At 46.6% G+C, this 27531-nt stretch overlaps 1 protein-coding gene across 1 annotated transcript in view; it reads right to left on the bottom strand.

Moving 5' to 3' along the window:
* Positions 1 to 22332, bottom strand: part of UBE2QL1 (ubiquitin conjugating enzyme E2 Q family like 1) — a 32605-nt gene extending 10273 nt beyond the window's left edge. Inside the window, exon 1 of the mRNA XM_035101553.2 lies at positions 20505 to 22332. Coding sequence (XP_034957444.1) covers positions 20505 to 21338 — 834 coding nt within the window. The 5' untranslated portion in view covers positions 21339 to 22332. The remainder of the gene's footprint in view (positions 1 to 20504) is intronic.
* Between the last annotated feature and the right edge of the window lie 5199 nt (positions 22333 to 27531).

Below are 27531 nucleotides of genomic sequence, written 5' to 3'. Positions count from 1 at the left end.
CAGACTCAGTTTCCACAATCAGAAGAGTCATGTGGCAGAGAAGTTCTTGGACTGCACTACTTCAGTGAGAATGTGTGGGTTGCATGTTTGAATCCTCCCTCATTTGAAAAGACAGACCAAACCTTTCTCTGGAATCTGCTAATAAAGTAAGATCACTCTCTGACTAGATAATGATCAAGGGAGCAATGAATGAATGAATGGGGAGAAAATTGGATGTTCAAATCCTTTCACAAATCATGACCACTATTAGCTGCGTGAAGCTCTGGACGCAACCTGCTTTTCCTCTTGCGAAGTTCTTGTACATCCTTCTTGCATAAGCACAACAAACTGTTCCACAGCGCAGAAGGAATTCTCTGGATTGGAGAGACTTTATCCTTGCTTTCTTTAATGTTCTGGTTTCCTCCCTCCCTTCCCACTTTATGTACTGTAAGTTGTTTGCTTCCGGCGTCCAGGGCTACTGGATGATAGAATTTGTTTGCGCCCAACTGAGTCACTGGAAAAATATAGTGGCTTGTTTGCACCCTGCTGATAGGAGGAGATAGTATTTTGCATCCAGCTGAGCAACCAAGGAAGCAGGATCTTCTTCGCAGAAGTTTGAGTCTATTACATTTTATATCTGTGAAATCTGTAAAGTGGATTTTGCATTATATAATTTAAGTTGGAGAATATGAATTGGATTTTCTGCATACATTTCACGGTTAACAGCAAACACTTGGAGACTGTTCCGTTTTTAAGCAATTTATAGACACGCGGAAAAAATAAACAATGAAATGAATTTCACATAAAAGACAGAGACAAATAAAGCTAGAAATAAAACACCCAATTTCCCAATTTTTCCTAGTCCGGCTTCATTCCACAGAATAATGTTTGCTTCTTGGGGACTCATCTTTTAAGCCTACTGTTATGAATGCGGGCCGAGTATGTCTTTGTTTTGTATATCTGCTATTGATCAAATTGTTTGTTAATGACTCAGGATGCTCAATGAATGGCTCTTTAGGGCAGGATTGGGGAACCTCCCATGAAATCTCCATAATCCCTGACCATTGGCCATGCTGGCCGGAACTGGTGGGAGTCCAACATCTTGAGAACCACAGGTTCCCCATCCACCCCTGCTTTATTGGAGAATGGTGTTGAATGTGAACACCTGCCAGGGTGCAAAGATCTGCCCAGCGTCCCAAAATTTAGTTCAGCCGCCGCTAAATTAACTTTTATTGAGTTTTTTGGGGGAGGGGGGAAGCCAAAGTTGTTGAATCTTTTTTAGTTTTTTAAGGGGGAAATCGCTCACCTGTAACAACAACACAGTGGGGAAAAACCTGCTTTTGTTTCCTGACTCGGGAATATTTGACGCTATGGAGTAACAGAGCGATGGAAGAGGGGGTGGGTGGGTGGAGACTTTCACTCCATTGCTTTATACTGCCGCCAATCAAGAGGGACTGGAATACAGTAGGTATACATTGGCACCCCCCAGAATTTGGCGGCCGGGTGCCCTGCACCCCTTGCACCCCTGGGTAAAGATGGCCGAGAATGTGAAACCCATCAGAATCTTCAGGAGGCGATTCATCTTCTGCTCTCCCAGGGGGACGCAGATTGAAGCAGATAGACTGAAGTAGGAGGGGCGGAGTTGATGAATGGAAGGAACCTTTAGGGTCACAAATATCTTTTTCCGGGGATAATGGATATACCTCCCCACCAAAAGTTGGCCTATGCTGTTTGCCTCCACCTATGTTCAAATTTGTCTATGTATGTGTCAGGGTTGTTGTGACTACTCCTGAGTAACGACCTTCCACATGCTTGTCTTTCAGTGTATTTATTACAGTGAAAGCAAGCTACTGGTTTCATGTCTCCTCATTCTGAATCAGAATCCGGCGCTGCCCCCTTCCGCGATTTGGACCAACATAAAAGCCTCGGGACAGTGAATCCCCTCCCTTTTCTCCTCCTCCTCAATTCCGGAGTCGGGGGGGGGGGGAGGGTCTGCGGTCTGCCTGATTCCTCTCCTCTCTTTCCCTCTCCCTCTCTTCATGCTTGTGGAGCAGGGGCTCTTGGATGTTGCCAGTGGTCTGGCACTCCCTTTCCGTCTCCTGACTTTCCTCATCCGCCCCTTTGCTTTCATGACTGCTTGGAGATGGGCTGCTTCTGATGAGGGGGGGGGGCTGTTCTCTATAAGCCCTTCCCCTTACAGTATGTAAAAAAAAGATGTGTTACAAGCATGCCATTAGTTTGGGCGATCTTCCAAAAGAAGCCAACCATTGCTCTTGATGCAGCTGATCACTTAAGGAAACAGCAGCACCATATTCCAGCACGTATAATTTCACAGCAGTCCTAACTGGGTTTATTCTGGAAACAAACCCTACAGCGTTCATGCTAAATGTGCTTAGGATTGCAGCATTAGTTATATTTTTTAAAAAGTCAGTCGGTCTCTTTTGAGTATTTTTGCAGCTTTATTCAGTATCTGCCCATAGCAGGGAACTGAAATCAGCTAAACGCCAATTGCAGATCAAGCCAGATAAAAGTGAGTTTATGAAGCTCAGTGCATTTTAGCAGGGTGGGGAGAAGAAAGCTCTCATGCTTGCACTTGTCTCTTCAACTGCTCAGCCCCTTCTCCTTTCTCTTCAGCCTTGTCTCCTTTTTGCCATTCATGCTCACGTAACTCCAGGGCTGGACTGCCATGACATCCTCAATAGGCAGCTACTGTTGTTGCATTTCTTTCACTATCTCTAACTCTATTTTAATGATTATTATTTTTACTAGTTCGCTAACAACCAAGATAATTCTGCCTACATCCATTTCCCAGGAAAGAGAAGAAGTTCAAATGCAACTTAGAGAGGCTCTTCTTTGCCATTTATAATGCGCCCACCAACACCATGACTTTTACAAATGACAATTGAAGGTGAATGAATTCATTATTATATCTACATCATTTTGCACTACTACTACTACTATCATCATCATCATCATCATCATCATCATCATCATAGAATAAACAGCTCAAAATTGCTGGCATAGCTGCCAAGTTTTCCCTTTTCTCGCGAGGAAGCCTATTCAGCATAAGGGAATTTCCCTTAAAAAAAGGGAGAACTTGGCAGCTATGATTGCTGGTCATCTCCATCTTTTTTTCTCCTTTAAGCCTGCACAGGTAATAAATGGGAACACATTTGCTAGAAAATCATATGTAAAATTTGGGTGAATAGAAATTCTTATCTGTGTGGATCTAGAACAAGCAGTTCCAAAAGCTTGTCAAACCAAGACCTAGCAGGCAGTGTATAAGTGGTATTTCTGCCCCACTGTCAGAATCTCCATCCATGCTTGGGATCTTCTCAGGATCAAAGCTACAGCAAGATTACTCCAACATGTCTGAATCTGGCATTGAACAAGTGGACCCACCTCTTGGAATTAGTCCTGAGAGCAGGATTGGCCCAAGATGTTTTGCCGCCGTAGGTAAAGGTAAAGTAAAGGGACCCCTGACCATTAGGTCCAGTCGTGACCAACTCTGGGGTTGCGCGCTCATCTCGCATTATTGGCCGAGGGAGCCGGCGTATAGCTTCCAGGTCATGTGACCAACATGACAAAGCTGCTTCTGGCGAACCAGAGCAGCACATGGAAATGCCGTTTACCTTCCCGCTATAGCGGTTCCTATTTATCTATTTGCATTTTGATGTGCTTTCAAACTGCTAGGTTGGCAGGAGCTGGGACCAAGCAACGGGAGCTCACCCCGTCACAGGGATTCGAACCGCCGACCTTCTGATCAGCAAGCCCTAGGCTCAGTGGTTTAGCCCACAGCGCCACCTGGGTCCCTACGTAGGTAAGATGCCCCAATCCCACCCCCCCTGCAGAGCTGGGTCCTCACCCCACTGCCTCCACCAGTGCAACTGCTCCGCTGCCAGCCCCATTGCCGCAACGGTACCCTCACCTGTGGCTGTAACCGTGCTGCCACAATGCAGCTGCAGTGGCAAGGTTGGCGGCACAAATGAAGTGCTGGCAGCAGTACAACACTGGGGGTGAGGGCCAGATTCACTGCCCAAAGCAAATGGCTTCACCTTGCCAATGCATAGGCTGCAGCAATATTGAAAGCAACACAATGGCCAGAAAAAAATTACAGTATAGAAAACTTTATGGAACAATGCAAAACATCAAAACTATCAAACTGAAGTCTCTGAAAGTCCTCGAATAAGTCACGGTGCCAGACTTTACCCGGCAGAGATCAAGCTTGTAAAGCTTTGTGTAATCAGCAAATGTCCAATTCTGATGCCCAACTCAGGCTCAGCTGAATGGTGTTTCCAGATAGCAACTACTGTTTTGTTCAGTTCTTCATCAGCCAATTAGTTCAACAAACACTCGTAAGTAGAAAGATGTGTCATTTCTTCATTAACCAATCTTTTTTTGAATCAATATAATATACATAAAGGGACCCAGGTGGCGCTGTGGGTTAAACTACAGAGTCTAGGGCTTGCTGATCAGAAGGTTGGCGGTTCTAATCCCTGCAACGGGGTGAGCTCCTGTTGCTCGGTCCCAGCTCCTGCCAACCTAGCAGTTCGAAAGCACGTCAAAGTGCAAGTAGATAAATAGGGACCGCTCCGGCGGAAAGGTAAACGGCGTTTCCGTGCGCTGCTCTGGTTCGCCAGAAGCAGCTTAGTCATGCTGGCCACATGTTCGCTGTCTGTGAACAAACGCCGGCTCCCTCGGCCTATAGAGCGAGATGAGCGTTGCAACCCCAGAGTCGGACACGACTGGACCTGATGGTCAGGGGCCCCTTTACCTTTACCTAATATACATGAGAATGAAAAATACTCTGGAACAGTGCTAATGTGATTATGCAGTTACTGCATAGGTTGCCCCTGCACTAGCCAAGAGACAAATTTTGTCCTACCAAGTTATTTTGGTCTTGTTTTCCTTTCTGGGCTCTATACACACCAAGCACTAAAGAATCTTGGGAACTGTGGTTTCACCCTCACAGAGCTACAGTTCCCAGTACCCTTAAACCAACGTTATTGCTTTTCCTGTAATGTGGCCACATCCTCCTGACTTTATCGAGTGATATAATCCTGTATATTCAGCCTAATCCTATTCACGTTTACTCAGATGTAAATCCCACTTTGCTCACATAACTGAGTGTGATGCAAGTGCACCTGGGGATATAAAAATATGAAAATGGAGCATGTTGTTTCTTTGACACTTACAAAGCGACCTAGCTAGGTTATAATTCGGGGGGGGGGGGAATCCAGTATCTTTTGCAGTGTGGAACAGCACATTGATTTCCTATCAATCAGCTTCTTACACAACCATCAAGTGATTCAAAACTCAGAACAGAAATTTCACAAATTTAAGGTCTCGTTCAACGCACAAATTAAGTAAAAGCAAACACAACGGTTTGTCCTGCGAGGAAGTGCACCAGCCATTTAAAAGAAACACATAGGTGATCCTGCTCCAGCTCCTTGATAACTTTTTTTTTCCTAAAGCTTTCCCCCCCTAACTCTACAATATCGCTTTACCCACAGTGACCAGAACTGTGCACAGCCTTCCAAATATGATAGCACCACAGACTTGTATAATGGTATTATCATATTGGCAGTTTTATTTTCAATCCCTTCCCCAATGCTCCCTAACACGGAATTTGCTTTTTCTAAGCTGCCACAAAAAAAGCGACAAAGGCACAGATACAATGGAAAGAACATGTTTCAAGAGTCGGCTTCCAAGCACCAGCTTAAGTGATGGTTTTCTGAATGAGCAAACTCCAGCCACAGCCCAAAGCCCAACCAGTTTCACATAAGGAGAGCTACAATCAACAGGGGAGCTACACTGAACCATAACTTAAGGACAGAGCGCATTCAGAACGCGAGAACTGGGGTCTCTGGATACATGCTTGTGATGGAAATAAGTCTTGCTGACCGCAGAGGGATGGATTTATTACAACCATGAATTCCAAAAACCATAAGGTTGTACGGTACAACTTCCTAGTAAGCAATATAAAGAAAAATCCTGCCCCCACTTTAACAGTTCCCATTTGTAATACTCTCATCTTACATTATTTATGTATGTGGCAAAGTAAAGGCTCATTCACACTTCTGAATCGGAACAAACATCAATTGGGTTTTCTGCGGACTGACATTTGTTCAGATTCAACAGCAAACAGCGGGGTTTTCCCGGGGGAAGCAGCGGGACGAAAGAAAAAAACAACCACTTGGAGCTGTGCCCAGAAATCACGGGACAAATGGAAAAAACTCGCAGAACCCAGAGAAGTGTGAAGGAGCCCTAAGTCCCATAACCACTTATCCCTGTCAAACAGCACCAGCGAAAGTACTTGCAAGGAATGTGTAACATCTAGCCAACTTTAAATCTTTGGATGTCTGAACGGTATTGGTGGGAGGGACATTAAGCACATGTATGTGAAATAAAGCTTAAGTTAAGAGTTCTTTGGTAAGATAATAATAATAATAATAATAATAATAATAATAATAATAAAAATTTAAACCCCGCATCTGGCTGAGTTTCCCCAGACACTCTGGGCGGCTCCCAATCAAGTATTAAAAACAATACAGCATTCAATATTAAAAACTTCCCTAAACAGGGCTGCCTTCAGATGTCTTTTAAAAATAGAATAGCTGCTTATTTCCTCGACATCCGATGGGAGGGTGTTCTACAGGGTGGGCGCCACTACCAAGAAGGCCCTGGGCGCTGGATCTCAGTGGGGATGGAGATGCTCCTTCAGGTATACAGTACGCTTGGTACTTGCTGCACATTTTCACCGGGTTTTTACATCACAAATCTGATTTTCTTTTGCCATTAATCCTGTTTTGAGAATAACAGAATCACAGAATTGTAGAGCTGGATGGCATCATTGAGAATCATCTAGTTCAACTCCCTGTAATGCAGGAATCTTTTGCCCAATGTGGGGCTCAAGCCCCTGAGATTAACAGTCTCATGGTCTACTGACTGTGATAAAACCGTCTATGGTGACAAAACCGTCTATGGTGATAAAACATATGTACTGGAGAATTCTTACTTTGTTCATTCTTCTTCCTTCCGTAGGCTAGATCAGGGGACACAAATATAGAGCCTGCAGGCACCGGCATACCTGGCAGTACCTCCTATGGCTCCCATAATAGGCCTCAGTAAAAGATCCCCTCAAAATTTGCAATGCCTGAGAGACTGTACGTTCTTCCTGCTCGATTCCTGTAGTCACTGGCCCAGCCTTTGCAGCCGCCATTTTGTGTTATGCCCCACACCCCACAAGAGCCATTTTGTGACTGGCACTCATGACACTTTCTATAGATTCAAAATGTGCCCACTGGCTCCCAAGGCCTGGGTGACCCCTGGGGTAGACTGAGTTGTACCTCACTGAAATCACCGAATATGGCCCCCTTTAGTGTCAGTTAAATTGGTGGAAATGGCTGTCATTTTTATGATGGATGGTGTCTGTGGGTAGGCAATACTTGCACAACTACAAGAGCACCCCACTGGAGGATGTGGTCAGTGAAGGCAGAGACACCCATAGTCCGAGGGGAAAGGCGGCTAACAGATTGAGGTTGAATCCTGACAAGCTAGAAGTACTGTTTTTGGGGGACAGATGGCGGGCAGGTGTGAAGGACTCCCTGGTCCTGAATGGGGTAATTGTGCCCCTGAAGGACAAGGTACACAGTCTGGACTCACAGCTGTCCATGGAGGCGCAGGTTAATTCTGTATCCAGGGCAGCTGTTTATCAGCTCCATCTGGTACGCAGGCTGAGACCCTACCTGCCTGTGGACTGTCTCGCCAGAGTGGTGCATGCTCTGGTTATCTCTCGCTTGGATTACTGCAATGCGCTCTATGTGGGGCTACCTTTGAAGGTGACCCGGAAACTACAACTAATCCAGACTGCGGCAGCTAGACTGGTGACTGAGAGTGGCTGCCGAGACCACATAACACCGGTCATTGGCTCCCAGTACGTTTCCGAGCACAATTCAAAGTGTTGGTGCTGACCTTTAAAGCCCTAAACGGCTTCGGTCCAGTATACCTGAAGGAGCGTCTCCAGCCCCATCGTTCTGCCCGGACACTGAGGTCCAGCGCCGAGGGCCTTCTGGCGGTTCCCTCACTGCGAGAAGCCAAGTTACAGGGAACCAGGCAGAGGGCCTTCTTGGTAGTGGCACCCGCCCTGTGGAACGCCTTCCCACCAGATGTCAAAGAGAAGAACAACTACCAGACTTTTAGAAGACATCTGGAGGCAGCCCTGTTTAGGGAAGGTTTCAATGTTTGATGCACCATTGCATTTTAATTTGTTGGAAGCCACCCAGAGTGGCTGCGGAAACCCAGCCAGATGGGCAGGGTATAAATATATTATTATTATTATTATTATTCACTTGCAGGAAACAAAGGGGAAAGGGAGTACTTGGAGAGACCGCTGGTTTAAATTGCTCTCTGCCCCTGATAGCTCCAACCATTGGGAATCAATTCAGCTCCTATCCACAGAGTCCCATTCTGGGTTCTTCTGTGTTAATGACACCAGAATGTGCTGGAAATGTGACTGACTTTTCAATTGAGAGATACGAAATACAAACTCTTAAGAGTTGTTCGGATAGGCTGGCTGAATGACTTAAATCCTTTCCCGAGCCCCAGAGATATGCATCACTTTATCCAAAAATTCTCAACAGCATTTTCTTGACTTGCAGATGCTAAAAATGTTTCAAGGGCTTTTCACTTGATAGGAATCATTTGGGAGATTAAAGTGGAAAAATTATTTCTAGGTAAGAGTGCTTATCTGTTCAGGCACTGATGCCAATCTCATTCAAACACCCCATTATAAAGTAAATGTAGGCTACGTTCCCCCCCCCCCCCATAAAAAGGTGGTTGACATTCGGCTGCTATTTACCGTAAGGCTGGTCTGAGGAGAAAATGGGTTCATTTAAATCAGGGGTCCCCAGACTACGGCCCGGGGGTCACATACGGCCCCTGAGGCTCTTTTATGCACCCCCCCCCGGGATGCTTGCTGCCACTGCCTGCTCTTACCGGCACGGTGTGGTGCGGCTGCCGACTTCCAACCCGGAAAAGTGACGGAAATAGCTTGTGCACACGCACAAGCGTCATTTCCGGTGTACTTCCGGGTCGGAGGAGGCTTCTGCACATGCGCACAAGCTATTTCCGGCGCTTTCCAGGTTGGGAGTGTGCCAGAAATAGCGTGTGCGCATGGGCGTGCACAGCCGCGCACTCCCCCACCCTCCGGCCCACCACACAATCGGTGCGGCGGGCATCCGGCCCAAAGCCGGGTAAGTTTGGGGACCCCTGATTTAAATACTATGGGACAGAACTGTAAAACCACACTTCTGGTGGGCTTAATGGGCAGAAATTCTTGATCACTCACTGGGCAGGAAAAGTGATTAGATGAGGTTGGATTCCACTCAAATCTGATTGGCTGAAGAACAGGCTGGCTGCAAAATAAATGAAGCTATTCTACTACTCTTGCGGAGGGGGGAGAAAGAAGAAAACAAGAATGAAGAAGACAAAAGAGGGAGACAGCCAAGAAGAACAAGCTGAGAGAGGAGGCAGAAGCAGGTGGAAGACAGGCAAGGGAGCCTAGAGAAAACTGGAAATTTAGTTTGTCTCATTGGGAAACGATTTATAATGAATTGAAAAAAATGTTTTTAATTACTCCCCCCCCCAAACCCCAGAGTCCTTTCTGTTGGGGATAATTTAGACTGGAATTCCCAGGTGTCAGAAAAGGCTATTTATGTATGCAACAACTGTGGCCCGTGTTTTGTTAGCCGGAGAAAGGAAAGTGAGCGAGGTCCCATCTAAAGAAGATTGGCAACTTAAGTCATAGCTGCCAAGTTATCCCTTTTTTAAAGGGATTTTCCCTTATGCTGAATAGGCTTCCTCGTGAGAAAAGGGAAAACTTGGCAGCTATGACTTAAGTTGACAGAATATACACAACTTGCAGACTTAATGTATAGAAAAAGAGAGGAAGAAGAACATACGTTTAAAGAAGACTGGATTATATGGAAAATAACTGTGTACAGCTGAAAACACTGGCAGGATTAAAATAAATTCAACAGTGTAAGTAATTATTGACGGGTGTAATAATGGAAAACCAATTGGAATAATTTTTGTAAAATATGCGGGGATGTAAGATATGCAAAATGAACCATGGAAAGAGAAGAAGGGAAGTCATTGATATTTTAAAGTATGTAAAATATTTATTTGAAATGGTAAAACAGAAAATTTAATAAAAATAATATAAAGGAACTATAGGTAAAGGTAAAGGGACCCCTGACCATTAGGTCCAGTAGTGACCGACTCTGGGGTTGCACGCTCATCCCGCATTATTGGCTGAGGGAGCCGGCGTATAGCTTCCAGGTCATGTGGCCAGCATGACAAAGACGCTTCTGGCGAACCAGAGCAGCACACGGAAACGCCGTTTACCTTCCCGCTGTATTGGTACCGGTACCTATTTATCTACTTGAACTTTGACGTGCTTTCGAACTGCTAGGTTGGCAGGAGCTGGGACCGAGCAACGGGAGCTCACCCCGTCATGGGGATTTGAACCACCGACCTTCTGATCGGCAAGCCCTAGGCTCTGTGGTTTAACCCACAGCGCCACCTCTGCCAAAAGAGCTGAATCACTGGCTTATGCCAAAGACTGGCAGTGAGGCCATAGATAGGCATTAAGCAAGTGAGAGCGATTCAGCAAGGAACTTCTGGAGCTGACCAGAGTGAGAACTGTCTGCAAGTCTGGCTCAGAGGAAACCGGCTGAAGTTCACGGTGCTTGGTGGTGAGATTTACGGGGTAAAGGGGCATATCCATTAAATGGGTTAGGAGCTACACTTTACTAGGCAGCCATATGCAAACTTCTGTGACTGTCATTTGGAGATACTATAACCTCATTGCAGCAAACATAAGTAAGAAACAGGACCCAGCTGAATTTGCCTCATTTATAGTTTCTGATAAATAAATAACTCCTTTTTTTTACTTTTATATACTTTTACTTATAAAAGTGTGCCTAGCTGGTTTTAGGCCATGTCTGAAATACCACAGCTACTGTAGATGAAGGCTTTAGGAAACAGGATAATATAAATTATATGGCAGTTAGGCTTTGAATTTATGGACAATGGCGGGAGTAAATCAGGAACCCCTCGCTCCACATGCACCAGTGAAGCGGCAAAAATAAATAGAAGGCGTGACTCATCACAGTCGCCAAGTTAGGTGGCCCTAAAAGGGACAAATTCATAGGGAAAAGGCTATAAATGGCTATCAGTCCTGTTTGCTAACTGCCCCTGAATCCCAAATGATGAGGAAACAAGATGCTGAACTTTGCCCCAGTTCTGCAGGGCACTTCTTTGTGTTCTTAATAGGCTTGCCACATCTTCATGGCCCGTGTTTTCATGTTCAGAGCACATAAATTAAAACCACCACTTTCCAAAAACGAGTTTAGGAATAATCGACAGTGGTTTGGAGATTGCAGCTGAGGGGTCACCGACACAGAGCCTCCTCACTCACTGCCCCCTAGTCATCCTGCGGTAAGAGTGGTTACCCTTTTCTCAGTACCCTTTGTACTGAAAAGTACATACAGTACAGTTGGGGAAAACACTTCATCTTTCAGCTCTTTGTGTTTTACAAGGCTCAGTTAATTGCACTAGAACCAGCTTTTACCCAGATTCCTTGGAAACGCAAATTGTATGTTCAAGTATTTTCTCTCTTTCTGTCTCTTAGGAGTGGAGGTTGCTCTGAGGGAGAGAAGTGACCATGACCCTCACTCAAAAGTCCGAGTGTGCCCACAGGCCTGCCCAAATATGCCTACAGCCTTGATCCACAAACATTTGTATTCAATAGCCCCACAGCCCTGGCAGGACACCATGTTTTGTAATGGTTTGTGTCCACAAACCATTTTTTGGTAAGCATGTCTTAGTCTGAAGTTTTCTACCTTCAGGGAGCCTCTTCCAGATCAACTTGTTTTGCCATGGCTGCTTTGTGTCAATAATTCCAGGTCACATTCCAAGGATCACATTCGGTTCATAAAGGGAAGCAATTGGGCATAACTGGCTAGCATGCTTGGCTGTAAACCAAAAGGCTGGTGGTTCACCAACCGATGTCTGTCTTTAGGGAAAGGCCAAAACTCAGCGGAGGTTCAATCTCTGGCATCACTAGGTAGGGCTAGGAAGGTGAATCAATGGCCTGAGCTAGGTGGATCAATGGCCTGATGCAAGACAGCTTTCTGTGTTTCTCCCTAATGGCCAGATCCACAGGGTTTCACTGTTGACCCATGTCAACTGAGAGCATGGCCTAGAAGAGACCTAAAGGTACTCTGAAGCTGTGCATTCCGTGGGAAGAGAAGATAATTATGGCCAAGCTGTCTTCCACTGGTGAGTTTCCTCACTGAAGGGCCTCAATGAGCTTCCAAGGTTCCCTAAAACACGTTTTCAAATCCATGGTCCCATCTCATTAGTCTGATGATTCACAGCCAGCATCAGAATCATGCCATGAACTAAAAGGTGGGTCACAGCAGGGCTTTCTCAGCCATATTTTGAGATCTTTGGAAAAGGCCTTCTTCATTGTGCAGCACTTACCTGCATTCTCAGCAGTGGCACCCCGGTTATGGAATTCCCTGGCCCTCCGAGTGGCGCAGCAATAAAATCGCTAGCACACTTGCAAATCTATGCAGAGTTCTGTGCAGTTTGGACTTGATGACCCTCGAATTCCCTTCCCACCCAACAAGTCTATGTTTCTATGCTTCCCTTCTCAGATGCAGTTGGGCACCAATGAGGACTAGTTTTTTCAGCACACTTCTTTGCTCAAGCTTTTGTGGGAGTCCTTGCTGAGCTGCTGCATTTTATTTGTCATTGTAGAGTTAATACCCGGTATGCATCAGTCAGTGGCAACGTTTTCCTCTTCGCACCAGGAAGGCCTCTGGCAGCAACCTCACTCTCCCCACCCTGGTGGAGGAGGAAGTGAAAGAAACTTATGGCCCCTCAGCTGCCTTCCCTGAGAGCGTGGAATTGCCCCTCAGGGTTACAGCCAAAGCTAATCCTACTCTGAGTAGATCTATTGATGTTAATGAGCATAACTAACTTGGGCTCAATATTTTCAATGGGTCTCTGAGTAGAACTTAGCTGGAAACAACCCTTCGTCTCCTGTGTCTTATTATTGAGATAAAGAATAGTTAATGCTACATAAATAGGTTTTCGGAGCTCAGGTGCTTTTTTTGCTAGACATTTTCCACATGGTAAGACAGGCACCACTAAGGACTATACTACTAATCCCAATAATTGTAGCGATCCATTAACATGTGCTTTGCTCCAGCTTCTCCTTCTCCAGGCTGCCCAGGGGAGATCAATTTGGGGCCATTCACAGAATCATGGAGGAGTTGGAAGGCCCCACAAGGACCATTTAGTTCAATCTCCTGCAATGCATTGCTGGAAACTAGAGGGAGCCCCCCCCCGTCTGATCCAACGGGGCTCTTTCTTATTTCCATTTAAAGCACTGGATTAACATTGCCTGATTAAACTGACAGAAGCTCTTCGGATGAAACGCTGGGAATCTTACCAAGTGCTACACAATGGATATAATGCCAGTTGTTAAGGGCTTCACAAATTTGGTGATTACATTTCCCAACAGATGGAAATAGGTTCCCTCTCTCTCGGTGCAAGTGCCCTTCTTAAACTAACTGTTAAGAAAGACTAGCTCTGCAAACAGGACCAGGAATCTCAAGTGTTTCTCCTAGTCAGAGCTTCTGTAAGCCAGAGCCTTATGCAACAGAATCATCCAGGTTATATAATGCAACTCGTATTACACGGGGCTGAATCCGACTGCTACTGGACAGCAGTTGCTCAGATTATCAAACAGACATTGACAACACTCTACTATTAATACTCCCCTCTCATTTTCCCTATGCAATTGCCTTCACATTTTTAATTAGACTAAAGCATTATGAAACTGTTGACGAATATTCACCTCCGGATGCCCCCTTTGCTCGTCAACAGCATATGAGCATCATATACTGTATATATTTTTAATAACAAGCATAGGAAGTAATATTCTAGGTTATAGAATTACAATTATAGAATTCCAGTGGAAATAGTGCATTGTGAATAATTAGGAGTCCCACAATACTAAGTGAGGCTTTCTCCCTACAAAGTATATTTAGGATTTCTCTGTAGCAATTATATCACAGCTCTGTATTTCTTATTCGCACACACACACACACACACACACACACACACACACACACACACTTTCTCTCTCACACACACACACTCATGTGATAAGGAGGGGTTGAAGCAATAGACTGCGTTCAGGAACAAATGCTGAAACCGGTAATTATTCGTTTCAGTGTTTAAGATTAAAATATTGCAGGTTGACTGCATTAGACGAGTTGATGCTGACTTCGTATATGGGCACACATGGCAAGGCAAGAACCCCTGGACCTGGTCCTCCTCTTCACTGCGGCAGCTAATCGAGCCTAATTTAATCGTCTGCATCTCCCTCCCACATTTCATTTTTGGATTAGCACTAAATGGAGACTCCCACTTGCCCCCCCCCCCCCGTATATAGTAGGCTTTCCTGACCACTAATCTGTTGAAGTCTTCCGGGAAAACTCAAAAGCTTGCTCAGTACAACAGGATCCTATGCTGCTTTCTAGAAGACATGACTGAGTCACATGAAGCAATTAAGTAAAAGCCTGTTACTTTAATTGCAAGAATGCAAAAAAGACCCAACGCTGACAATTGTTCTCATTAGGCTTGAAGTAACATGAATTACTCATATCAGCGGCAAAAGGGATCGTATGACTAATGAATGGGAAAGTGGCCCCACGATCTAGCCCTGAAACACGAAGCAATATGGTTTAATTAAACATGCAACCACCTCTCCTCGTCCTCTAATCCCCAAATGGACAGATATTTACGAGAAGTATTTCCAGGATAAAAATCACCGTACAATTACAGGGAGGTTTTTTTGAGAGCAGAAGGGAAAGCTGAGAAGGAAGGTAGTATTGGCAGAAATAATTATGGCAAATGTCACACAACCATTGATTTCCCCTGAAAATGAATCTATATCGTATTTGGTTTCCTAATGGCTTTCTGGTAAAGCAGGGCAAAAGCAGATAAAAATGGTTTCCCCATTCCCTGTGTATAATAAAATGAAGTGTCCATCAAACTGGTACCCAAAATGTCCATTTTGTGCATTCTTCACAGGGTAAGAAATGTTTTCTCACTGAAAACTGCCTTGAGCCTAATGGCACAGACAATTTCATTGTCTTTTGGTAGACATTTAACTTAGGGGGGCTGCTGATACTTTAAGAAGGCAAGGTGGGTTCATTAGAATTGAGGTAAAGGTAAAGGGGCCCCTGACCATCAGGTTCAGTCATGTCCGACTCTGGGGTTGCAGCGCTCATCTCGCTCTATAGGCCGAGGGAGCTGGCGTTTGTCCGCAGACAGCTTTCGGGTCACGTGGCCAGCATGACAAAGCTGCTTCTGGCGAACCAGAGCAGTGCACGGAAACGCCATTTACCTTCCCGCCGGAGCGATCCCTATTTATCTACTTGCACTTTGATGTGCTTTCGAACTGCTAGGTGGGCAGGAGCTGGGACCGAGCAACGGGTCCCACCCTGTCGCAGGGATTCGAACCGCCGACCTTCTGATCAGCAAGCCCTAGGCTCTGTGGTTTAACCCACAGCGCCACCTGGCTCCCCAGAATTGAGGTAATATGTGTAATTGTTTAGGGAAGGTTTGGAGTATAATGAGAAACTTGAATTAAACCAATGATTTATATTGGCCTTTCTCTTGTTGAGTTAAAAAACAACAACACATCCTACAATTTAAATCGTTAATTTAAATCAAATTTCCCATCCCATTGGTATGTCATACCTTTCCTAAACGATGATACATACCAACCAGTTAATATAATTACTAAAATAGGTTATAGCCAAAGAGAGCATTTATACCAGGCATCCCCAAACTTCGGCCCTCCAGATGTTTTGGACTACAATTTCCATCTTCCCCGACCACTGGTCCTCTTAGCTAGGGATCATGGGAGTTGTAGGCCAAAACATCTGGAGGGGCGCAGTTTGGGGATGCCTGATTTATACTATCTACAAAGTATACTATTATGTATTGATGTGTTCATATAACTATAGCTGAATAAACAAACTTGGTATCGTATTTGTATGAATTTTGGGAAATGCTACATGTAAATACACCTGCTTATTAAATGGATAAATGTTCCTTATGTGTATAAAGCAGCTGTGCATTAGGAATGTTAACTAGAAGTCATCACACAGCATGCTCAATGGCCTGTTATAAATGTGAAACGGTTGTTCGACATTTAAAGTCATCTTAGTAAAACTGAATATACTATTAGTATGTGTAAGCAACTTAATGCATGTAATCTCCCTTGAGTTCCATGGGACATTTTTGTACATTAAAGAATACAGCGGTCCAAGTGCCCTGAGATTCCAGCACTAAAAAGAAGCACCCTCTGGTGTCTGCCATCAGCCTTCTAGAAGAAGATCACGACAAGGGGTGGGCAACAACTTGCTTCCATCCATCACAGAAGAAGCAGGTGCAGTGAGATTCTTCAACCCCTGCCTGCCAGTTGCCCTGGAACTGCAGAGGCGAAGGAAGCACACTCTGGCCCCATCAGTTGACTAAGGGATGATGTTGGGTTGTGTGGGCTTGAACGGAGTGTGCACTGCTACAGTCTATTGCAGGCATCCCCAAACTGCGGCCCTCCAGGTGTTTTGGCCTACAACTCCCATGACCCCTAGCTAACAGGACCAGTGGTCAGGGATGATGGGAATTGTAGTCCAAAACATCTGGAGGGCCGAAGTTTGGGGATGCCTGGTCTATTGTAAGCCAGCTTGAGGATAATTCACTCAAAAGATGGGATATAGATATCCCAAATAACTAAGGTGGATATATAAAGCCCAAAGCTTACACATCCTTTTCAGTTGTAACATCCCACTTAGTTCTCAAGGCTGCCCTTTAAACTTCTAAACAAGGATTCATAATTCGAGAACGAAGCAAACTGAAAAGCTCAGCTGGTAAAAAAAAAAAGGACTATACAAGATCACCCAGGTGGATGTAGCCTGCCCTTAGTAATATATGGGATGGCATCTCTTGGATCCCAGTATCTGTGATAACTGGTGAAGCCAAGGCCACCTGTCTCAAACCCATCATAAGAATACAGTATATGTCCTATCGTGCCACAATTACCGTATGTCATTTCTATCCTCAAAACATATTTTTCTCATGGTCCACACGGAGAAGCGGTATTTAACTCAATGGGTGACACCTGACTAAGTCAAGCAGAGAAGACCCATTGAAATAAATGGACTCAAGTTCCATTGCTTTCAATGGGTTTACTCTGGAGTATGACTTGTTCAGATAACCCATATATATAGGTAAAGGGACCCCTGACCATAAGGTCCAGTCGTGACCGACTCTGGGGTTGCGCACTCATCTCGCATTATTGGCCGAGGGAGCCGGTGTATAGCTTCCAGGTCATGTGGCCAGCATGACAAAGCCGCTTCTGGCAAACCAGAGCAGCACATGGAAACGCCGTTTACCTTCCCGCTGTAGCGGTTCCTATTTATCTACTTGCATTTTGACGTGCTTTCGAACTGCTAGGTTGGCAGGAGCTGGGACCAAGCAACGGGAGCTCACCCCGTCACAGGGATTCGAACCGCCGACCTTGTGATCAGCAAGCCCTAGGCTCATTGGTTTAACCACAGCGCCACCTGGGTCCCATATATATATATATATATATATATATATATATATATATATATATATATATGATTCAGTTCTAAGAGGTTGTAAGTACTGGTTTAACATGCTGGTGGTATTCAGAGTTAATTTCAACCAAGCTAGAATTATTACCTGTATTATTTTTTTAAAAGGGGGGGATTGGTTTTTAAAATTAGTTTTCAAATCTGTTTTAATTTATTTATGTATATGTAGATCCTGCATTTGGGGGGTGGGAGGAGTCTTTGGAGGTGAATACTGAAGAGGAACACATCCAATGACTATGCTGGAGCTATTTTAAAAAATGAAAGGCACAACCCAGCAGGGTATTATCATGCCCAAAGCCCACCGAAATGAACAAGGTCTGCACAATGGATTCATTTCAGTGGGGTTTGCCCAGAACTTCCCACCAGGCTGCAACCCAAACACCTATGGATGTTCCAATAGGAATTGTCCTCTCTGTCTTGCTTAGTGATACGGTACTGATGTTTGGAAAGCAGAAGGAGGCTCACAAAGGATCTACAACCTGCATAAGTGCATTGCAATACGCAGTTGTTTAAAACCATTACTTGGAAATATGGGTTTGTAACCATTAGTCAATACCAAATTTAATTTATGACAGAGCCATTAAGAAAAAAATATATTTATAGAGGGATTTATATACCGCCGTCTCGCAGAACATCAGGATGACATACTGTACTGTACGACGACAGAAAAACATTTAAAAGCAATACGAATTTTGCAGTGGCCTGTGACCACAGCACATGTTTTCAGGGACGGAAGGGATACAAAGCACATTGAGATTTTGATGCCATTCATTGGGGAGCTAGCCAATGCAGGTACACCCCTTACAGCAACTTTTTTAAAAAAAGAAATAACTGGGTGCGTGGATTTTCTTACCAAAATCCCTTCCCAGCACATCCCAAAAACATTTTTTTTTTAAACAACAGAGCAGAGGAATTGTTGCTGTCTCTGTTTTGAAGACTGTGTGACTTTGTGTGATCTGACTTTGGTTGCAATCCTATCCCTGCTTACCGTACTTGGGTGTAAATCCCACTAATCGCATTCAAATGTATATGCATAGGATTAGGTTGCATATATAGATATATATGAAACTTATATGTGATTATACATAGACAGGGAGACAAATAGATATAAAGGGGGTCTCCTGCACATTTAGTTAAGATTACAAAGAGCCAGAAGGCAATAGAAAGTGCTGGATTGGAGAGGCAGCTTAGATATGGCAAGGGTGGTAGCTTTATCTAGTTCAAGAGCTTGGGGTTTATTATACACCAGAATTGTGGTGCTCCTTCTTGCTTTGTCTCACATATCCGTACAATCTTAAGCGGGGCTGCAGAGGCTCTCCTTTGAAGCTGTAGGTTTCATTTCATAACATCACATCTCCACGCAGCACCACAATATAGATAGCTGTGTCAGGCTGTGAGACCACTTTAAAACATCAAAAATGCTCTTCTGGATCAGAGCAAAAAGAACACACTGTGCCTCCATTTACGTGAGCACTTCACCGGCCAATCCTGGAATTAATTGCTCCCAGAATCTGGTAATACCGACTCTTAGTCACTGGCACACTTCATCTCCATCAATGTGCTGTACGTATTTCCCTTTTTAGCCAACAGATATGGGTTGCCATCGTGTCATCTCGTAGCAAGCCTACGTTACTGTTCTATATGACAAAATCCTTCTGCCAGCCCATTTGTCACTGGATGACTCAAAAGTTCCAGTTCTGGGAGAGGGGGAATAACTCACGTTTACTCACTCTCTCCAGATAATTCTGAATTTTATAAATCTTGGCTTTGCATATCTGCTCCCCCAAAGTCACCTTTTGTGGGGCACTCCTGGGCACCTTCTCCTGACCTGGCAAAGGGTCACTCACACCGTGTTGGATTGCTGACCGCTGGATTCTACAGAGCCTCTTAGAATACGAATCTCTCCTACTCAGCCCACCGAATACTACAGATCAGTCACCTTCCATTTACACAAAGATTTGGGGACCAGAGCCATCTCCCCCCCATGATCTTTGCTGACATCCTTCCTGCTCCAGAGATCCCAAAGATCAGCAATCCAACCCCATATGGGCCACAGAAAGTGGTTAGGATGCCTGCCCCCCAACCTGCTGCTCTCCAGGTGTTGCAGGAATAAAACTCTGGGACCAAAGGGCTGCTGGGCATTGGAATTCCAACATCTGGAGAGCACCACCTTGGCTACCCCTTTTGTAAGGGATATCTTGGATAAGGAACACAGCATGGGATAGTTGTGACCGAACATCCTTTTAAGAAGAAACAACCAAACAAGACACGAGGGACTTCAAATTTGATTGGATAAGTGGTGCTCCTCTGACCAATATTTTAGCCCCTTGCGCCTCCTTTCATATTTAAGAGGGGAAAGTTGGGAAGTCACAGATCGCCCGCATCATTTGTGGTTTGGCATTCAGCAGCCATGCAGTGCAGCAAAATGGCAGCGCAGCAGGAGATGGATTTGAGCCAAGCCTCTAGCCTAGGCCTTTGCTCCAGAACACCCCCTTCAATGCCAAGGCTCAGCAAGAGAAAGAGACCAGAGTCCTTTCCTTTATCACAGAGGGAGCCAGCTGGCCAAATATTAGCGGGGGGGGGGGGGGAGAGAAGAGAGATTCAGAGGTCTTTCACCCACAGCCAGGCTGAGTGCCCACCCAAGGCCTCTCAGTGGGCCAGGACCATTTTAAAGCCCAGGCTGCTGCTGGGCCTAGAGAGCCCCCACCCAAGATTCCCCCCCCAGCACCATGCCGCCAAGAGCCCCTTCCTTACCTGCCCTTTGACAAGGCTGGCGGCAAACTGGCGCATGACGGCCTCGACGGTGTAGGCGCTGGACCAGCCCCTGGGGGTGAGCAGCTCCATGCAGATGGCGCCGCCGTCCAGGACGTAGCCGTTCTCCAGACGCGGGCTGAGCACCCGCATGAAGGGTGGCGCAAAGGGGAAGTTGTCCGGGAAGGTGAGGTTGAGCAAGATGTACTCGGTGTTGGTCTCCTTCATGTCCTGCCACAGCACCGAGTCCTTGTCCACCTGGTGCAGCTTCACGTTCCAGTCGAAGAGGCTCTCGTCCACCAGCTCCACCGAGATGAAGCGGTCGCTCAAACGCGCGATGTCCTGCAGCTCCTTCATCAGCCGTCGGGTGCGCACTTGCGTGCAGTGCGCCTGCCGGCTGGCTGGCACCAGCGACGGCGGCACCAAGGCCGGGGTGCTGGAGCGCCCAACACTGCCCCCCGACGCCGGGTCCTTGCCCGAGCCAGCCTCCTTGCCGTCGCGCTGCTGCTGCTGCTGCTGCGCTTTCTCTGGCGCGCCGTCGGGGCTCGCCTGTTGCTGCTGCTTGGCCACTTCCAGCACCTTCTTGGGCTTGTTGCGCGCGGGGCTGCTGCCTCGGCTGCTGCTGCAGCTCTCTTTGCCGGGGCTCCCGCAGCCGCTGGCCGGCGTGCCTTGCAGCTGCTGCTGCTTATTCTTCTGGTTGCTTTTGCCCCGCAGCGAGGAGCCTTGCTGGATGCTGCCGCGACGGTGGTGGTGATGGTGGTGGTGGTGATGCTTGGGGTCCTCGGTGTCCCTGTTGTGGATCCGGATGAGCCCGATTTTCCGCAGCAGAGTAGCCATGCTCCAAAGGGCTTTGGCCGCGGGGGTCGTCGGAGGGAGGGAGGGCAAAAGGAGGACGCAGAGACCCGCTACCTGCCCGAGCTAGGCAAGCCAAGCCGCGCACGCCTTGCCAGTGGGAAGAGGTTTGTGGAGTGGGGAGAATCCGTTTGGAGGGGCGGCGGGAGGAAACAGAAAAGGCAACGAGGAAAGGTTGGATGTGGCCGGATCCTGCCGCCTGCCCTCGCCTCCGTCGCAGCTGCTCAGGCGCCTCCTCTCAGCAGAGCCGTCGGTCCTGCTGCTGGCAGCATTGCCGCAGTCGAGCCGCTTCTCCTCGGGTCACCAGAGCTCCGCCGCCAGAGCCATGGAATCCCACGTTGGAAAGCGCCGCCACCCCGTGTCCCTCCGCCCACTCCCGGCGACGACACGCTGCTGCTGCAGGAGGCCGCTTCCTTCCACAATATAACCTTCAGCTCCGATCGACTAAACCACGCGCGCGCGCGCGCACGCACGCACACACACACAATGGGATCCAGTCGGGCTTGCTCTTTGGGAGGGTGGTGGTGTCTTCTTTCCCCCAGTTTTTTTTCCCCACAGCGAGGTGAGATGATGGCTCTGCCGCATGCGTTTATTTTGTAATTAATTCCCACCCCTCCACCACCACCACCCCCGCTTCTGACTTTCCTCTCCTAGAGCAAGGTTCCTCACCCGTTTTGCAAGCAGGAACCCTCCGTTTTGGTCCTTTCTCCGGCCGGGGAGCCGGCGCAGGCGAGGCTAATATTGGAAGGAAGCCGTTCGTGCGCCCCGGTTGGGGTGGATGGTGGGGGAGAAGATGGAGACGGATCCCCCTCCCCAGCGAAGGCGACCCCCCCCCTAAGTCCGACGAAGCGACGGCGCTGACCTTTCGCTCGCCTCCTCGCTGCTGCAGGCTTTTGGGGAGCCCCCGTCAGCTGCGCGCGGCGCCTCCTTCTGCCTTGCAGGCTACCCCTCGCTTCTGCAGCGGATCTGACATTGCGGGGGGCGGGGGGGGCGGAGAGGGAGGCAAAGGAGGAGAAAAAAACCCGGTTAAAGCCCGCCTACTATTCTGTATGCGCAAGAAGAGGAGGGCCGAGCCAGGCAGAAGCTCACGTGGCGGCAACCTGGGTCCCTACTGGTTGGAGGGGGAAAGGAGAAGCTGGAATTATGTGGTTCTAGGAGGATGGAGGCGCGATGGCTGCTCCTTTTGCAGCAAGCCTCCTCCACCCTTCAGCACCCCCCGCCTCCCCCTCGCCATAGTATAATTCAGGATAATTACAGGTGCGTGTGAACAAGAGACCTGTAAAATACCAAGGTAGCTGTCGGGCGGCGGGAGAGGGATGCGGGAGGCGAAGAAGCTGTAGATCTGCAACAGTTTCGTTTTTTGTTTTGTTTAAGAAATAGATTTAAAAGCAAGCCTTTCAAACCAAGGTTGATTCCGTATACTGATACAACAAGGACGGCGGGGGGGGGGGCGCGAAGATAAATGTTCACATGCGTAAGGAGAGTAGACGTCCTTGGTTGTGGGCTAGGGAAGGAAAAAGATACAGTACCGGGGATTTTATTGGGCTGCTTCTTGGCACTACAAAGAAAAGGGGATTCTTTTTTGTGCCACCTATTTTCCATTCCAAGCATGTAGCTTGTGTAGATGCAACAAGAGTCCTGTGGCACCTTAGCTTTCGTTGTATCAAAAGTTTTATGTGACAATAAACGTTGACCTTTAAGGTGCCAGAGGACTCGTGGTTTTTGCACAAGAGACTAACACAACTACGCTTCTTTCCTATATATCTGAGGAGGAGGGCTGTTTTGCTTCTTGATAAAGCCATGTGCCATCAATTCACAAAGCGCTTTACAGAAGTATAGTATAGTACAGTATAAGACCTCCAGTTTTCTTCCCTGTGATTACTGGGAGAAATAATTTCGCCGAGGGATCAGTCAGGATCAGCAGTAACTTAGGGCTCAGCCACATTTTTGCCCCACACATTATAGGCACAAGGTCTGGGCTTTCCAGGCCTGTCTCAGAACACTGTTTGTTTGTTTGCCCACCACTTTCCCCAGGAAAACCTGCTCTTTACCACTGAATCGGAGCATACAGCAATTTGGGTTTTCTGTGGCTTGCACTTTGCTCCCATTCAGTGGTAAAGAGTGGGGTTTCACGGCTGCACCAGTACAAAAAATAAAGCTGTCAGACCTGGACCTGGAAAATTCACAGACCTACGCCTAGAGCAAAGGTAAGAGCGTATGAGCCCTTAGACAGAATTTTCATGAATAACCCTTAATGCAGTGTAATGTTGACTGGAAAAAATAAATTCCTTTTCTGTCATTTGCCCTGCGTCAGGTGGTGTAACAGCACCAACATGGGAGCCACATTTTACCCCGCAGTGCCAATTTTGTATGAGCAGCAACCCTCACATTTCGTCCTGACCACCTGGTTAAAGATAAAGGGTAAAGGGACCCCTGACCATTAGGTCCAGTTGCAGACGACTCTGGGGTTGCGGCGCTCATCTTGCTTTACTGGCCGAGGGAGCCAGCGTACAGCTTCCGGGTCATGTGGCCAGCATGACAAAGCCGCTTCTGGCAAACCAGAGCAGCGCACGGAAACACTGTTTACCTTAATGCTGGAGCAGTACCTATTTATCTACTTGCACTTTGACATGCTTTCGAACTGCTATATATAATAATAATTATTATTTATTATTTATACCCCGCCCATCTGGCTGGGCTTCCCCTGCCACTCGGTTTCCAACAAACATTAAAATACATCAAATATCACAGATTAAAAACTTCCCTAAACAGGGCTGCCTTTAGGTATTTTCTAAATGTCAGGTAGTTGTTTATCTCTCTGACCTCTGATGGGAGGGTGTTCCACAGGGCGGGTGCCACTACCGAGAAGGCCCTCTGCCTGGTTCCCTATAGCTTTGCTTCTCGCAGTGAGGGAGGTGGGCAGGAGCAGGGACCGAGCAATGGGAGCTCACCCCGTTGCGGGGATTCGAGCCACCTGGTTACAAGCATAGCTGCCAAGTTTTCCCTTTTCTCGCGAGGAAGCCTATTCAGCATAAGGGAAAATCCCTGTAAAAAAGGGATAACTTGGCAGCTATGGTTACAAGCCCTTAAACGTTGCAGCTGCCCCATGGGATGGATCCAGGACTGCTGTAATGTGAAAAGCACATCTCAGTAGCATTTGTGTGTGGCACAAAGAGCATGCAAGTGGATCAAATGTGCATTTTATGGCCAACTCACCTATGTGACCATTGCGCCAAGTGATGATGTGCAATTGTCCACTGCAGAACAATCGTAAACACCTAAACTCAGCTGAAAGACAATACATGGTGATTTAAATTAAGCCAACTTAAAGAACTGATGTAAATCAACTATCCCATTCTGGCATTCATATATTTCTTGAACAGACATGTATGTGGCCACATGCAATTAAGACATAATGACTTGAAACTAAATGGAGCCTTTATTAAACCATAAACCATTAAACCATAACCCACATGCTTTTTTTGCACTGCAGAATTGTCTGCTTAGAGACAGTCTTTCTCTTTGGCTTTTTCTCTGTACGTATGCAAACATATTAAGCAAGAACACTTCCTTAAAGACTGATGCTGCAGTAAATGTCCCATAGCACAAAGTGGGACTTACTTCCAAGTAAACAAGGACTGAATTGGGCTGTAAGTTTCCAGGTCTTTCTGTACCTGTTTAGTGCTGATAGTTTTTAGATAAAAGAGTGTTCCTAGTGATATGGAAAGTATACGTGAAATATTTTAATTCAGTGGTTCTTATATTTGTTTGGGACACAGACCACTTTGAGAATCTGATGAAAACTAAACCCGCTTTCGGGGTGGGGGGGGGTGGGGATCTACATGAGCACATTCATACAGAATTTTGCATACAATGAGTTGCATTGGAGTAAAAAAAAAAGTACCCAGTTTTGTGCCCCCCAGGCATCCATGGACCATAGGTTAAGAACCCACGTTTTAAGTTATTAGAGTCATGAATATTCATAACTGACGACTGAACCGTTGTTGTTGAAGGACATGAAGAAGGAGTAGAAAATTATCTATGAGTTCTGTGGATGATAATAATGACTGTGAGATACAGAATCTTCGGGTTCCTAGAACCTGTCAGATAGTTGCTTATTTCCTTGACATCTGATGGGAGGGTGTTCCAGAGGGCGGGCGCCACTACCAAGAAGGCCCTCTACCTGGTTCCCTGTAACCTCACTTCTCACAGTGAGGGAACTGCCAGAAGGCCCTCGGAGCTGGACCTCAGTGTCCGGGCTGAACAAAATTATTTTTAAATGCTGGTGCCTGCCCAATCTGTGGGGGGAGACTGTTTCACAGAGCAAGAACCCCTGCAGACAGTGTCCTTTACCTGACTGTTGCCAGGTGGATCAGAGTTGGCCATGGCACCACTGGGAGGGGCTCCTTAGGAGATCTCAGGGTATCGGCAGGTTCATATGGGCAGTATACTCTCTCAGAGAACCAGCTCCCCAAGTTGTTTAGGGCCTTAAGAGTCAATGAAAAGAACCTTAAATCAATGGGCCTAGCCCCAGTATCTGATGCCTCTTGCAGCTTCCCAGAGAAACCTAAGAGACGTCCCAAACATAGTGCGCTTATGGTGCCATTGATTTATTTATAGCGTTTTTGCAGCTATTATTTCACTCTGATTCATATAACAATTTTGTAAGGTAGGGAAGTGTTAATGGGCACATGGAACTTTCTAAGCCTGGCACATCTTAAATTCATTAAACCCTACACAGTCATGTTAGACCGAGCCGCAGACAAATTGTACGCACACCAGATTTCTAGAAAGCGTATCCTCCCTAAAAGAGGGCATATGTTGCGGTGAGACCTGGAGACTCACCCTCGAGTTGTGGGTGGGTTTATTGGACTGCCACAACACTCGATTGGTAGGTCCCTCGTTCCTGGGTTTAATCTGGCCAATGGGGTGCAGCCTAAAGCGAGGGACCTACCAGTATATATTCCTATGCACGTGACCCAGAGCTTCCTCTTTTGGCGCGTGCATTGGAACACCCACCCACCTCTCCCTATATTTAGGGCATTTTGCGATTGACCTTGCTATGCCATTGTGTGTTGTCTGTCGTTGGGACAGGGGCACGGCAGGAATTTTCCCCACTTGGCTGATTGGCTGTTGCCATTTGGGTTTCGCCTGCCACATAGCAAATCGTCACAACTTGTAAGGTTGCGGATAGGCACTGGTTCAGGTGATAGGGATGGGAGAACGGTCTTGCCATCCCTATGTGAAGGGTATTCCGTTAAAAGAATCCAGGGACTCAATTTGGTTTGGTCACTCAACCCCCGAGAGGGTTGTGCCCGTGCCTGAGTCCAGGGGAGCGTCTGGGGAGTGAACAGAGTCTGTTCCCAGGCTTTCCACCTGCCTCAGGTGTTCACCCTTGGCTGACATATGATGGAGCTGTGGGTCAGCGCTACCTGCAAGGGTGCAGGGAGCTAGTCAAACCAGAGCCTATGCAATCACTCACTTTCTGTAATCGATAAAGTTGTGGCCTACATTCTGCCAAAAACCAAACTAAAATTTGAGTCAAATGTGTTTTCATTTAGGGGGGGAGGTCTCTGGGTCTGAACACACAATAAGCAGCCACTGACATTAAGTTCAACATTTCACTGTCATTCTAAATGCAACCCACATTTACGTGTAAGATGCTAATTCAGAAAATTTATTTAAATATTGCAGCTGCCTCTCACAAAAGAGTCCAACGGTTTTGAGGACAAGAGCTGGAGCCCACTTCTTTAAGAAGTGCAAAACTGAACCTAGGCCCAGTATTTGCTGTTGTCGTGGCAACAGGACCCGGAAGCAGTTGGCAGGGTCTGAGGTACAGAGGAGACACAGCAGCCACTACAGCCCAAACTCTATGAACAAGCAGAAGCCCTTTCCGTTTTGACTGGAAAAGGAGCACTTCGTCACCACCACCAGCCCCCCACATGGAAATCCAGCATCTCAGGGAGAAGAATGGCTCAGCAAAATGCATATTTCAGTACAGTAGAACCCAGTTGGCACTGCTATCCCTTCATAAATGAAAAATGGTTACAATAACAGTAGTGAAATGCCATTGCAATCGTAATTTTAAACAAAATACATAACACCAGAAGATGGCATTGCACAGTGGCTAAGACAGGCATCCCCAAACTCGGCCCTCCAGATGCTTTGGGACTACAAC

This window comes from Zootoca vivipara, chromosome 8 (assembly GCF_963506605.1).
Source record: "Zootoca vivipara chromosome 8, rZooViv1.1, whole genome shotgun sequence".
NCBI lineage: Eukaryota > Metazoa > Chordata > Lepidosauria > Squamata > Lacertidae > Zootoca > Zootoca vivipara.
Note: the sequence above shows the minus strand (reverse complement) of the source record. Positions and strands in the feature narration are given on the sequence as shown.